This window comes from Calidris pugnax, unplaced genomic scaffold (genome assembly GCF_001431845.1).
Source record: "Calidris pugnax isolate Ruff unplaced genomic scaffold, ASM143184v1 scaffold343, whole genome shotgun sequence".
Classification (NCBI taxonomy): domain Eukaryota; kingdom Metazoa; phylum Chordata; class Aves; order Charadriiformes; family Scolopacidae; genus Calidris; species Calidris pugnax.
The window spans coordinates 21,406-34,555 of record NW_015091052.1 but is presented as its reverse complement, the minus strand read 5'-3'; the positions used below and the strand labels follow the sequence as shown (position 1 = coordinate 34,555).

Here is a 13,150-nt window from a genome sequence, read left to right as displayed (position 1 = left end):
GGATTTGGGTAAAAAAAAGGGTTTTCTCCCCCTTTCGCCCCTTTTTTTTTTTTTTACTGCTTCCTCCCCAAATTAAATCGTTCCCTCCTCATCCTCGCAGAGAGTTTCCAAGGGGGGGGGCAGCTCCCTGAAACCCTCCAACTTCGGCTTATTCATCTTTTTGGGGCCATCCTCTCCGGATCCAAGGTAAAAAAGTGGCATTAAACCACTTTTATTTTCCAAATTTGGTGGGATTTACCTTAAAAAAAAAAATTAAAATAAAATAAATTAATTAAATTAAAGAAGGGGGTTGAGCTGAAGCTGCTGCTTCGTCTGGGGGGGCAGATGAGAACTTCTTGGCTGAAGAAATCTCGGCAGAAATAGGTTTTAATTAACGCCAAAAAAAAAAATAAAAGGCTTTAAAAAATCAGAATTTAATTAATAGCGCTGCCAATAATTGGCTTTAAATGAATTGGCTTTAAATTAATTGGCTTTAAATGAATTCACAGGAGGCTGGGAGGGGGGGCTGGGGGGAAGATGGGTCCAAACCGACCGCGCCGGAGCTGTCGAGTGGAGGGTTAATGTCTTAAATAAGGGATTTTATATCGCGACAGGCGATATAAATGTATCATATTATACCATGTTATATCATGTTGTATCATATTATACCATGTTATACCATGTTATATCATGTTATACCATATTATAATATATCATATTATATCACATTATACCATATTATACCATGTTATAACATATTATATCATATTATACCATGTTATACCATGTTATATCATGTTATACCATATTATAATATATCATATTATATCACATTATACCATATTATACCATGTTATAACATATTATATCATATTATACCATGTTATACCCTATTATAATATATCATGCTATATCATGCTATATCATGTTATACCATGTTATACCATGTTATACCATGTTATAACATATTATATCATATTATACCATATTATATCATGTTATATCATGTTATACCATATTATACCATTTTATATCATATTATAACATATTATATCACATTATACCATATTATATCATATTATATCATGTTATACCATATTATGTCATATTATATCATGCTATACCATGCTATACCATGTTATAACATATTATATCATATTATACCATATTATATCATGTTATATCATGTTATACCATATTATACCATTTTATATCATATTATAACATATTATATCACATTATACCATATTATATCATATTATACCATATTATACCATATTATATCATATTATAACATATTATGTCGTATCATATTATATCATGTTATACCATATTATACCATTTTATATCATATTATAACATATTATATCACATTATACCATATTATATCATATTATCCCATATTATACCATATCATATTCTATCATACTATGAAAGTATGTTATCTAATGATAATATAAATTATATAAACTATTATATTTTGTATAAAATAGTATATTCTGTTAGAAATATCACCTATAAAAGCCTGTTGCTTGCCCCCCCCCAACCCCAACACCCACCTCCGTGTCCCATCGTCCCGACAGCCCAACGCGCTGCGGGCCATCACGCCGGCGGCGGTGGAGGTCCTGCTGGGGGTGCTGCGGCGAGGAGGTGGTGAGACCCCCCCGGTCCCCGGTCTGCTGGAGCTGGCCCTCCGTGGCGTGGTGGCCGTGGTCCACGTCCTGCACGGCACCAGCCCCGGCACCTGTCCCGTGCCTTTGCGTGTCCTCCTGGATGGTTACTTCAGGGTGCTCAATTCGGATCTGCCCGTGGCTTCCTTGGCGCCGGAGGCGGCCGGTGGCCTCATCGCTCTCCGTGTCCTCATGTTGGGTAGGTTGGTTGAGGGACGTGGGATGGGTGCGGGGACGTGGGATGGGTGCGGGGACATGGGATGGGTGCTGAGCCATCTCCACCTCTTCGTAGATGCCATCCCGGCCATGCTGAGCTGTGAGGACCGGCCAGTCCTCCAAGCCGTCTTTCTCAGCAACAACTGCTTCGAGCACATCATCCGGCTCCTCCAAAACAGCAAGGTACCGAGGCGGCCACGTTGGTGTCCCTCACCTTGGTGACACCAGGGTTGGGCACCCTCATCTCCATCCTCACCCTTCCTGACTCTAAATGATGCCAGCAGCATCCATGGGTTGGGGACCTCCCATAACCCCCTTCCCTCTTCTCCCCACCCCACACTGGGTGACGTTCTCTGGGGCTGATGGCCACCTTGTGTCCCACAGCTCTACGTCGGCAGCTCACGGCAGATGGGTGAAGCCCAGCACAAAGTCCCCTCACGGCCATCAGATGGGGACAGGCTCCAGCAGGTATTGTGTGGGGCCACCCCATAACCAAACCATCCCCAGGCATGGTGGATTGTGTCCCCCCAGCCCCATGGCTCAGCAAACCCACCACCTCCGTGTCTCCACAGGCCTTTGACAGCAGCTCCGACGCCATCGCAGTCCACGCCGTCGGGGTGCTCACTGCCATCATGAGCAACTCGCCCTCAGCCAAGGTGGGCAGTGGACTGAGGTGGGGGGGACACCCCAAAAATGGTTGGGTTTGGGGATTTTCATGCTGTGAGGTGAAAGCAGCGTGTGGTGGGGCTCGGTGCAGGGTCCCACGTGCCCGGGTGCTTGCAGGAGGTGTTCAAGGAACGCATCGGCTACGCCCACCTCTACGAGGTCTTGAGGAGCCAGGGCCAGCCCACCCAACGCCTGCTCCAGGAGCTCCTCAACATGGTGAGTATGTCTACTTCTCCATGCCGAGCAAAGCTCTGGGTGCTGGCGGTTCATGGTGGAACTCAGCCCCCAGCAGCCCCCCAGTAGCCCCCCAGTCCTCTCCACCTTGCTAGTTTGCCATCGGCTTCCTCCCGAGGGGTTCTGGGGCCATCTTTAGCTTGGAGTCATGCTCAGCTTTGGGGAGATTTGTGCCCTTTCTGATATGGTACTGCTGGATGTGCCAACATCTCCAAAATGCTTGATGCACGAGGGTCTCCAAAATGCTTGATGCATGAGATTCACCAAGGCACTTGATGCATGAGCATCTCCAATATGGTTGATGCATGGGGGTCTTCAAGACTTTTGATGCATGAAGGGTCTCCAAGTCTCTTGATCCACTGGAGTCTGCAAGGGGCTTGATGCATGGCGGCTGGATGTGTCAACATCTCCAAAATGCTTGATGCACGAGGGTCTCCAACCAAGGCACTTGATGCATGAGCATCTCCAATATGGTTGATGCATGGGGGTCTTCAAGACTTTTGATGCGTGAAGGGTCTCCAAGACTCTTGATCCACAGGAATCTGCAAGGGGCTTGATGCATGGCAGCTCCAAAACCCTTGATGCATGGAGATCTCCGAGATGCTTGACGCACGAGGGTCTCCAAGACTTTAGATGCGTAGGGTTCTCCAAGACACTTGATGCAAAGAATCTCTGATAGGCTTGATCCATGGGAGTCTCCAAAACGCTCGTTGCACAGGGTCTCTACCACCAGTCCGGGGTGACCAGGGGGAGGACCTGTCCTTCTCCACGGGGGTCAGGCTTTCACCAACCGACTCTTGTGTTTCGGCAGGCAGTGGAAGGCGACCACAGCTCCTTCCCAGTGCGCCCCATTCGCAACGAGCAGCCCCTGCTCATCCTCTTGGCCTGGTTGCCGGCGTTGGCCTGCCGGGACCTGCAGGTCTTCCTCTCGGGCCAGCTCCGGCGGCTCTGCGAGGCCTCCTTGCCCAGTCGCCTCACCTGCGTCAAGGCGGGCATGGTGGGCTGCCTGTTGGGTGCCTTGGCCACCGAACCGGCGTTGCCGGCAGCCTGCTCCGAAAATTTACTGGAGCTGCTGAGGGCCTTGGGCAGCCTCTCCATCCGTCCCGGGGAGCTACGGCAGCTTCTGAGGTTGCTGCAGCGCGAACGGGGTCGGGGACCTCATCCCTACGCAGCCCCCGTCATCCGGGCACTCTCGGGGATGGCGCGGGTGGAGGGACCCCCCCGGGCGTTGCAGTGCTTCGACCTGACGCCCGGCATGGCGGGGATCATGGTGCCCGCCGTCCAGAAGTGGCCCGGTGGTGCCTTCGCCTTCCACGCCTGGTTGTGCCTGAGCGAGGAGGAGCCTGAGCCACTGGTGAGGCCGAAGAGGAGGCAGCTCTACAGGTGATGCTCGATTGGAGGGACCTTGGGGATGGGGCTGTGGTGAGGAAGAGGAGGGGTGGAACCACCATCTTCACCGTGGTTCTCCTCTACCAGCTTCTTCACGGCTGGTGGGACAGGCTTTGAGGCGTTCTTCACCGCTGGTGGGGTGTTGGTGGTGGCCGTCTGCACCAAGAAGGACTACATGACGGTGGCGTTGCCGGAGTTTGCCTTCAACGACTCAGCTTGGGTGAGTATCATCCCCACCCCTGTCCCCATCCCCGTCGTGGGGGTGCAACGAGGACACCAGGACGCCTGACACCTCCTCTCTGTCCCCCCATAGCACTGCGTTGACATTGTCCACGTTGCCGGCCGCCGGCCCTTTGGCCAGAACATCGTCAGCATCTACGCTGATGGGCACCTGCGGAAGACGGCGCAGCTCCGTTTCCCCTCCCTCCACGAGGTGGGGGACCCTCCCCGTCACCCACCCCGTCCCCTCCCCATGGCATGGGGCTGGGGGCCAAGCACATCTCCTTCTCCCTTCCAGTCCTTCACCTCCTGTTGCATCGGCTCTGCGGGCCACCGGACCACCACCACCACTGCCACCACCACCAGCCACCCACCAGCACCCCACGGGCCGGAGCTGGTCTTCACCCCACGCCCCACACTCGGACGCTCCCAGTCTGTCCCCGCTGCTCTGGGCCCCCACTCCTGGACCCCCACTCAGCCCCCCACTGAGGGGGTGGTGGCCACCACGGCAGCTGGAAGCCAGGACACCGAGTGGGGCAGCCCTACCTCCCTGGAGGGTCACCTGGGCTCTGTGGCCATCTTCTGTGAGGCTCTTCAGCAAGCCCAGGTCAAGGCGCTCTTCTGCGCGGGTACGTCAGGGTGGGACACAGGGGACATCCACAGGGGTGCTGGTGGCAACTGGGGTCTCCTCCACCATGGACCAGCTGACCCCAATCGTTTTCCTCCAGGACCAAATGTCACATCACCATTTGCACTGGAAGGTGACCTGGTGGAGCTCAGCAGCAAGCTCTTGCTGTACTACACCCCACAGGTGAGGAGAGCCACCCCTCTGGAGATGGGGACAGTTGCTAGTAGTCCCTCTGCCTTAGGGGACATCTCCAGGAGCATGAGGATACTCCCATGGTGCTCTCTTCTAGGCCTGCAGGAACAACATCTGCCTGGACCTCTCTCCCAGCCATGGCTTGGACGGCAGGCTGACGGGGCACAAGGTGGTCAACTGGGACATCAAGGTACGCTAGTCACAGCATGGCTTGTCCTGGTCCATCGACCCCATGGCGTGGAGGTAGCTGGGTCCCTCCTGGGGTATGGAGCAGGGGCAGGACCCCCAAGGAGTGTTGGATGGCCATGGTGGTTCCCCTGGACCCTACAGGGACTCTGCTGCATGCTATTGGGTCCACCAAAGACCTGCGTAACCCATGGATCCACCAAGGACCTGCATGCCCCATAGGTCCTCAGTGTCCAGGGTGGGTACCATGGGTGATGCAGGAGAACGGGTGCTTTTTGGGGACCTGTTTTAGGTTTATGCTGTGGGTCAGGGCACACCCTGATCTTTGCAAGCCACGGGGCCTGGTTCTTCCCAGCTTGGGCTGAGCCCATGAGCAGGCAGGACCAACATCCTCCTCCACGCTGCTGCCATCACGCAGCACCCAGCAAAGCCTCTGACTTCCTTTTGGCAGGACGTGGTCAACTGCGTGGGTGGGATGGGTGTCCTGTTGCCCCTGCTCGAGCAAGTGGTGTCCAAGAAGGAAGAACCTGAGGATGAACAGGAGACCAACGACCTGGTGGGACCAGAGCTGACGTCCTCCAGGAACGCCCAGGGCATGCTCATCCCACTGGGCAAGTCTTCAGGTGAGGACCTCGGGAGACATGGAGGTAACCCCACTTCCACGTGCAGTGGGTGATGTCTACCATGGGAGAGGTCTTGCCTGGGGCACCAAGAGTTATGGGGTAATGGAGAAACTGTTGACATCTTATAATGTTGTGATGACCCAATTAGTCATAAACAAGCAGTTCTGGGAAGATGAGGGTGTCTCTCTGGGCTTACCTCCAACTTGCCTTTGCGTGGACTCTCTGGTGTCTTATAGTAGGGTTGGGTTCACACAGGAGCCTTCTCCTGATTGGTGAAATGGGCTTTCTCCTGATACACAGCTGCTTATTTCCAAGAAGATCAGAGCAACGGAAGTTTCCACTCACTTAAATTTGGGGGAAATAGAGGAATGGGCTGAAAAATTTGCAGAGAACATTTATGGTGGGGTCTCCAGGATGCCCCTTGCAGGTAGCGCTGTAGGAAGGTGTTTGGGTGGGCACAGGGCTCACAGCTACTGGTGGGGCTCTGCCCTGTGCCTTGCAGAGAGCAGGCTGGAGAGGAACAGCGTGGCCGCCTTCCTGCTGCTGGTCAAGAACTTCATCCAGAACCATCCAGTGAACCAGGAGAGCCTGGTGCAGTGCCATGGACCAGCCATCATCGGGGCGCTGCTGCAGAAGGTTGGGGAGGCTACCCAAGGTTCCATCCCACATCCCCCCAGGGCCGTTCCCCAAGGGGGACACTGGGGCTGCAAGTCTCCCTTCTCACCCTTGGCAGGTCTCTGGTCCACTGCTGGACATGAGCACCTTGATGGCCTCGCAGATCCTCATGGAGCAGATGGCCTCAGAGGGCAGCGGGCTCCTGCTGCACCTCCTCTACCAGCACCTCCTCTTTGACTTCCGCATCTGGAGCAACAGCGACTTCGCCGTCCGCTTAGGTAGGAACTGGGGGTGCCTGGGGGTCTTCTCCATCCCAACTGGCCTCCCTGGTTACTCACACCTTCTCCCTGCAGGTCACATCCAGTACCTGGCCAACGTCATCAAGGACCACAAGCAGCGCATCCGCAAGAAGTACGGGGTGCAGTACCTCCTCGACTCCATCCGGACGTACTACGGGTGAGCTGCCACTTGTAGCCTGGACCCCCCAAAGGCTGAGGTGGTGGTGGGCTTCACCCCTCAGAGCTGCGGTTTGGGGTAGACACCCTTTTCTTGGGGCAATATCCCCCCCCCGCCCGCTGCAAGCACCTCGTGGGATGATCTCCTGGTGTGGGAGCATGGTGGTGGGTGCGTGACCTTCCACTCCCCATGGCACTGGGGGTGCTCACACCCTGCAGAGATCCAAATGCCATTGGGGTGGACTTTTCCTGGTGGGCAGGGTTGGCCAGAAGGGATGTCCACACCAGGCTGCCCTGAAGCTCCTCAGGCTCAGTGGTGGGATTTGGGATCATGATGTCGATGGGTGACAAGGGACAGGAGGGTGGTTGTGCGCATCCCCAAAGAGAATGCCCACACGTGTCTGTCCATCAGCACCTCCAGGGAGAAGACCACGGCCACCGACGACATCAAGACAGTGCAGACATCCCTTTTCAGTCTGGTGAAGGACTTCTTCTGCAGGAGCTTCTCCGGGGAGGAGATGCAGAGCTTGCTGAGCTATGTGGCCGGGGCACAGGATGAGCAGCAGGTATGGCACCAAGCCACCCGTTGGCCACCAAACACCTCGGTGCGCCATGGGCTGGCCCAGCAGTGGGTGGGGAGAAGCTGCTGAGGTCCTGGTGGGGCACGTGGAAGGCAGTGGACAACCAGTCCTGTGTCCTGCAGGTCTGCGGGGCGCTGGAGGTGATCCACAGCCTGCTGAAGGGCTCGCCTGCCCAGGAGCAGCTCTTTGCCTTCCTCTTTGAGCCAGGCCACGTAGAGGTCCTCTTCTCACTGCTGGTGCAGAAGAAGTTCTCAGATGAAGTGCGGGAGAGGGTCTTCAAGGTAAGATGGGTCCCCAGCGCCAACCTCTTCCCATCCCCAGCACCCAGGGGTTTTACCACAGCGGGGTGGCCACCTCTCTTGATCTCACCAGATCCTCTACAAAATGCTGAAGTATGAGAAGGTCCCTGAGCGCACCAAGAACCGCTTGAAGCTGAAGGACATCGGGTACCAGGGGCTCATCGCCTGCCTCAGTGACATCCCTGGCTCCATGCTGCTCTTCCGCTGCCTCTCAGAGCAGGTCCTCGGGGCAGGTACCACGTGCCCTGCAGAAACCAGGCTGGCCCTGGCCACCCCTCCCAAACACGTGCCCTGGGGTCATCACTGGTGGCTTCCCACGAGGCTCCGCTTGGTCTTGGGGATCTTTGGTGGCTGGGGATCTTTGGTGGCTTTTTGGGGACAGAAGGACCTCTCCTACCACCATGCTCTCTCTTTCTTGTCCATAGACCCTCCCAACTACAAGGACCTGGTGGCCGTGGTTTATCTGTCCCACCGGGCCGAGCTGACCGTCCGGCTTGATATCTGCCGCAAGGTGAGCAGGGCTGTGGGTGCAAGGAGCTATGACCGGGTTGTCTCCCTGGGCACCTACCCATGGCCAAATGCGGGGACCATGGGGATGGTGGTGGGCCAACATGGAGGTGGTGCAGCCTGAGCACCCCATGATGGTTATGGAGGAACTGGGGTGCTCAGAACCAAGCTCAGAACCAACCTTGGAGGGGCCAACCCCCCAAAAGGCTACCAGGAGTTGGGGCAACATCATCAGGTCTCCCTCCTCGCTTTCTTTTGCAGCTCTTCCACTTGATCTACGCCCAGCAGGACATGGTGAAGCAACTGGCCAGGTTGGCTGGTTGGCAGGACACGCTCACCAAGCTCTACGTCAAAGAGTCCTATGAGTCCCGCCAGCACAGCCTGAGCTTCACAGGCAACGGGGGCTGCCTGGAGCTCCTCAACCTCTCAGACCCACCTGGCAAAGAGGGGACGAGCCCACCACCGGCCGAGCTGCAAGAGCTGGATGTCTTCCTGCCACTGGGCTACGAGGCCTCGGATCAGGAGCTCTCCGAGGGCTTCTCTGACCACTCCATCTCTCCGAGTGGCCGCACCAAGTCCTTCCACTCCTACAACTTCAAGTCTTTTGATTCCTCCGACCGAGCCAGCCGCTCATCCTCCAACCCTGGGGATGGACCTCCTTTCGACGGTGTCTACCACCCACTCTCGCCTTTCTCCACCTCACCCTTTGATCTGGGGCTTGACCTGGCCAGCACCAGTTCCATTGCCACAGCAGAGAGCGGCACGCAGACCCCTGCCAGTGGCCCCGACACCCCCTCACCCCTGGAGAGCTTCAAGCCCTTCCCGGGAATGCGAGCACGGAAGAGCTCCAGCCTCTCCAACGTCCTGGATGAGAGCAGCTACCAGGACGCGCTGCCCAGCGACAACGTTTCCAACACCAGCAACCCCCAGGTGAGCCCCAAACTATCGTGCCCACCACCCTGGGCTGTGCTGGACACTGGACCTCTCACCCTTCCTTCCCGTTGGCAGCAAACACCCGAGGAGGAGCTCTGCAACCTCTTGACCAACATCGTCTTCTCGGTGACCTGGCGTGGGGTGGAGGGCTGGGACGACGCGGCTTGGAGGGAACGCGGGCAGGTCTTCTCCGTCCTCACCAAGCTGGGGACAGCGTGTGAGCTGGTGCGGCCCCCCGATGAGATCAAGCGCAGGTGAGTCCTGGAGCAGGGTCCGGTGGGGTGCAGCCCAAGGGAGGACCACCCTATGGAACCTCCTGGTCTCCCACAGCCTGTTGGAGATGATGCTGGAGTCAGCGCTGACGGACCTGAAGGAGTCGGGGCCGTCCACCTTGCCAGGTCTCACCCATAACGCCCTCAAGCTGCTGAGGCTGCTCCAGGACTTCTTGTTCTCTGAGGGACACAACAACCAAGCCCTGTGGAGCGAGAAGGTGGGTGGGCACCAGGAGGGGGTCCTGATCCCAAACCCCAGCTCTGAACCCTCAGTGCTCCTGACGTTAACCCTAACCCTAAACCCTGTCCTTGCCTGCAGCCCTTGGACCTCACCTAATCCCAGTGCTAATCTACACCCTGACCATAAACCCATGTCCAAACCCCAACTATAAACCCAAGCCCTAATTAGTTTCTTATTAGGGTTATGAGTTGGGGCTCTCCCCTGTCCCTAAACCCTGATCCTGACCCCTAACCATAACCCAAATCCATGTGAAGCCAAGCCAAGGGTCTTTGGGTGATGGGGACAGACCTGGTGGCTTTGAGCCCACCCAACTGGAGAGGTGGTGGCCAGGTTGGGGGGGGGACTCACTGTGGTCCCCCCGCCCAGATCTATGAGGGGGTGAGCAGTCTGCTGGACAAGCTGGGCGTCTGGTACCACCTGGCCAACGGCACCTCCGACCTCAAGGAGATGGCCCAGACTGGTCTACGCATCCTCGTGGGCTACATCATGCTGCAGGACCCCCAGGTGGGTCACCCTTTCCTGGGGCTGGAGGTGAGAAACCCCCCCAGCCCTTGGGGCAAGGCAGGTGGCCCCATCTGATGTCCCCTGTCCTCCACCAGCTGCACTCGCTGGCGTACGTGAAGCTCCACAGTCTGCTGCAGACCTCCTCAGCCCCCAAAAAGGATGAGGCTTGCTACCTGCTGGGCAAACTGGAGACCCCGTTGCGACGCTCCTTGGAAGCCAAGTCAGAGACCTTCTCCTGGTTGGTCCCCATCGTCCGGACACTGATGGACCAGTGCTATGAGACCCTGCAGCTGCAGCTCTTCCTGCCCTCGCTGCCCCCCACCAATGGCAGCCCCACCTTCTACGAGGACTTCCAGCTCTTCTGTACCACCCCGGAGTGGAGGGGCTTCATCGAGAAGCACGTGGGTGCTTTGGGGCATGGGGTGGCATCACTGTTGAGGGAACACCTGCCCAAGCTTAGAATCGTGGAGTGACAGAACATTGTGGGTTGGAAGGGACCTTAAAGAGCATTCAATTCCACCCCCTTGCCTGGGCAGGGACACCTCCCACCAGACAAGGTTGCTCCAAGCCCCATCCAACCTGGCCTTGAACCCATCCAGGGATGGGGCAGCCACAGCTGCTCTGGGTAACCTGTTAGAGATGGGACTGTGCTCTGGCGGGTCGCCATGTCACCACCAGGTTGGGACAACCTGCAGGGGTGACCTCCAGGGCAGGGGATGCTTCTAGCCTGGATGGTGGTTGGTGGGTGCCAAGGCCTGCAAACATCTCCCCTCTCATCCTGGTTCTCTCGGTAGGTGCAGCCCACCATGGCCCAGTTTGAGATGGACACCTTCGCCAAGAGCCATGACCACATGTCCAATTTCTGGAACGCCTGCTACGATGCCATGATGAGCAGCTCTCAGCGGCGGGAGCAGGAGAAGGCGGCCAGCCGCAAGATGTTCCAGGTACTGCCTGCTCCTAGGATGGGGACGTCACCCTGGGGATATGCTCCTCATCCTGAGGACATGCTTCTCACCCCAAGGATGTGCTCCTCGCTCTGGGGATGTCATTCTAGGGACCTGCTTCTCTCCCTGGGGACATTAATCCTGGGGATGTGCTGCTCCTCATGGGGATGTCATCCTGGGGACATCCTCCTCATCTTGAGGACATCATTCTGGGGACATGCTCCTCGTCCCAGGGATGTCCTCCTCGCCCTGAGTACATGCTCTTCACCCCAGGGACATCACCCAGGGCCATCATCCTGAGGATGTGCTCCTTACCCCTAGCATGTCATCCTGGGGACTTGCTTCTTGCCCCAGGGACATATTCCTCACCCTGGAGACATTAATCCTGGGGATGTGCTCTTCATCCGGGGGATGTCACCCTGGGGACAAACTCCTTAACCTGGGGACATTGCCCTCAGGAAGTGCTCCTCATCCTGGGGACATTTTTTTGGGGACATGCTCCTCATCCTAGGAACATCATCCTGGGTGGATGTGCTCCTCACCCATGAACGTCACCCCGGAGACGTTCCCCTCGCCTGGGGGATGTCACCCCATGGACATGCTACTCACCTTAGGGATGTCCCCAAGCCCCAGCCCTGCTGTCACCTCATTCTCCTGCTCCCTTGGCAGGAGCTGGTGCTGGAGCCGGTGGCAAAGCGCTCCAAGGCAGAGAACGCTCGCCACGCCAACGTGCACAAGCAGGCCAACAACCACCACAGCACCGTCCTGAAGCAGTGGAGGTCCCTCTGCCGCCTCCTCACCTCGCCCCGCTCCGCCTGGGCCGACCGGTGAGCACCCCCTACCTCGGTCCCTAAGGAGGGGTGGCAAAACTGGGGGTCCCTGGGGTGCCTCACCATCTCCTGCCCTCCAGGAACCCACCAGAGGTTCGCTGGAAGCTGTCGAGCGCCGAGACCTACTCCCGGATGAGGCTGAAGTTGGTGCCCAACCTGAATTTTGACCAACACTTGGAGGCCAGCGCCCTACGGGACAACTTGGGTGAGACTGATGGGAAGGGGGCACCCAGGAGTCCCCCCCATGGTGGTGCCACCCAGGGAGGTGTCACTGGTTGGATGCACCTGGTGGGATTGAGCTGGGAGCTGTCATGGACCCCAATGGAGTTGGGGGGTGGGATGGGGACCCTTCACAAGACTTGTCCCACAGGTGGGGGGGTCAGGGAGGGGTTCCTGACCCCCTCCTCATTTCAGGAGCTGACCACCTCCACAACCCCGCTGAGTCCCTCCCACTCGCCATGGCCAAGGAGGCCAAGGTGAGCGAGCTGGAGGACGACCAACTGGCCGAGGAGGACCTCCCTGTCCTGGACAATCAGTGAGTGTCCCCATCCCCTCCCATGGTGCTGGCTTGCCCAGTCTGGGGGTGTCACTGGGATCTCCTCACCCCTGGTGTCACCCAGGGCTGAGCCCAAGGAGCAGAACCAGCGGGAGAAGCTGGTGGTCTCGGAGGACTGTGAACTCATCACAACAGTGGCCGTTGTCCCCGGCCGCCTGGAGGTGACAACCCAGCATGTCTACTTCTACGATGGCAGCAGTGAGAAGGAGGAGACGGAGGGAGGTAATGGCATGTGCTCCTTGAGGGGGGTGTCCCTGTAGCAAGGTGGGGTGAGGAACCCCACCATCCCATCTCCTCCAGAAGTCCATCATGCTGGGTGCTGGTCATTTTGGGGGTGGGCTCCTCCCAACCTCAGGGTGGTGCTGGCCCCCATCCCTGCCTCGGGAATTGGGGGGGCCCTGGGTGGATGTC

General features: G+C 56.9%; 1 protein-coding gene across 1 annotated transcript in view; it reads left to right on the top strand.

Moving 5' to 3' along the window:
- The window catches only part of NBEAL2 (neurobeachin like 2), a 26,752-nt gene that overhangs the window by 6,710 nt on the left and 6,892 nt on the right, over positions 1-13,150 (top strand). The window contains exons 6-34 of the mRNA XM_014956610.1: positions 1,563-1,848; positions 1,942-2,048; positions 2,250-2,333; positions 2,438-2,521; positions 2,649-2,747; positions 3,577-4,148; positions 4,242-4,374; positions 4,468-4,587; positions 4,672-5,002; positions 5,102-5,184; positions 5,291-5,383; positions 5,831-6,002; positions 6,505-6,638; positions 6,736-6,895; positions 6,971-7,073; positions 7,485-7,638; positions 7,776-7,934; positions 8,026-8,185; positions 8,378-8,463; positions 8,721-9,389; positions 9,468-9,646; positions 9,723-9,882; positions 10,272-10,409; positions 10,505-10,810; positions 11,204-11,353; positions 12,023-12,180; positions 12,264-12,388; positions 12,598-12,718; positions 12,804-12,961. Coding sequence (XP_014812096.1) covers positions 1,563-1,848; positions 1,942-2,048; positions 2,250-2,333; positions 2,438-2,521; positions 2,649-2,747; positions 3,577-4,148; positions 4,242-4,374; positions 4,468-4,587; positions 4,672-5,002; positions 5,102-5,184; positions 5,291-5,383; positions 5,831-6,002; positions 6,505-6,638; positions 6,736-6,895; positions 6,971-7,073; positions 7,485-7,638; positions 7,776-7,934; positions 8,026-8,185; positions 8,378-8,463; positions 8,721-9,389; positions 9,468-9,646; positions 9,723-9,882; positions 10,272-10,409; positions 10,505-10,810; positions 11,204-11,353; positions 12,023-12,180; positions 12,264-12,388; positions 12,598-12,718; positions 12,804-12,961 — 5,284 coding nt within the window. The remainder of the gene's footprint in view (positions 1-1,562; positions 1,849-1,941; positions 2,049-2,249; positions 2,334-2,437; positions 2,522-2,648; positions 2,748-3,576; positions 4,149-4,241; positions 4,375-4,467; positions 4,588-4,671; positions 5,003-5,101; positions 5,185-5,290; positions 5,384-5,830; positions 6,003-6,504; positions 6,639-6,735; positions 6,896-6,970; positions 7,074-7,484; positions 7,639-7,775; positions 7,935-8,025; positions 8,186-8,377; positions 8,464-8,720; positions 9,390-9,467; positions 9,647-9,722; positions 9,883-10,271; positions 10,410-10,504; positions 10,811-11,203; positions 11,354-12,022; positions 12,181-12,263; positions 12,389-12,597; positions 12,719-12,803; positions 12,962-13,150) is intronic.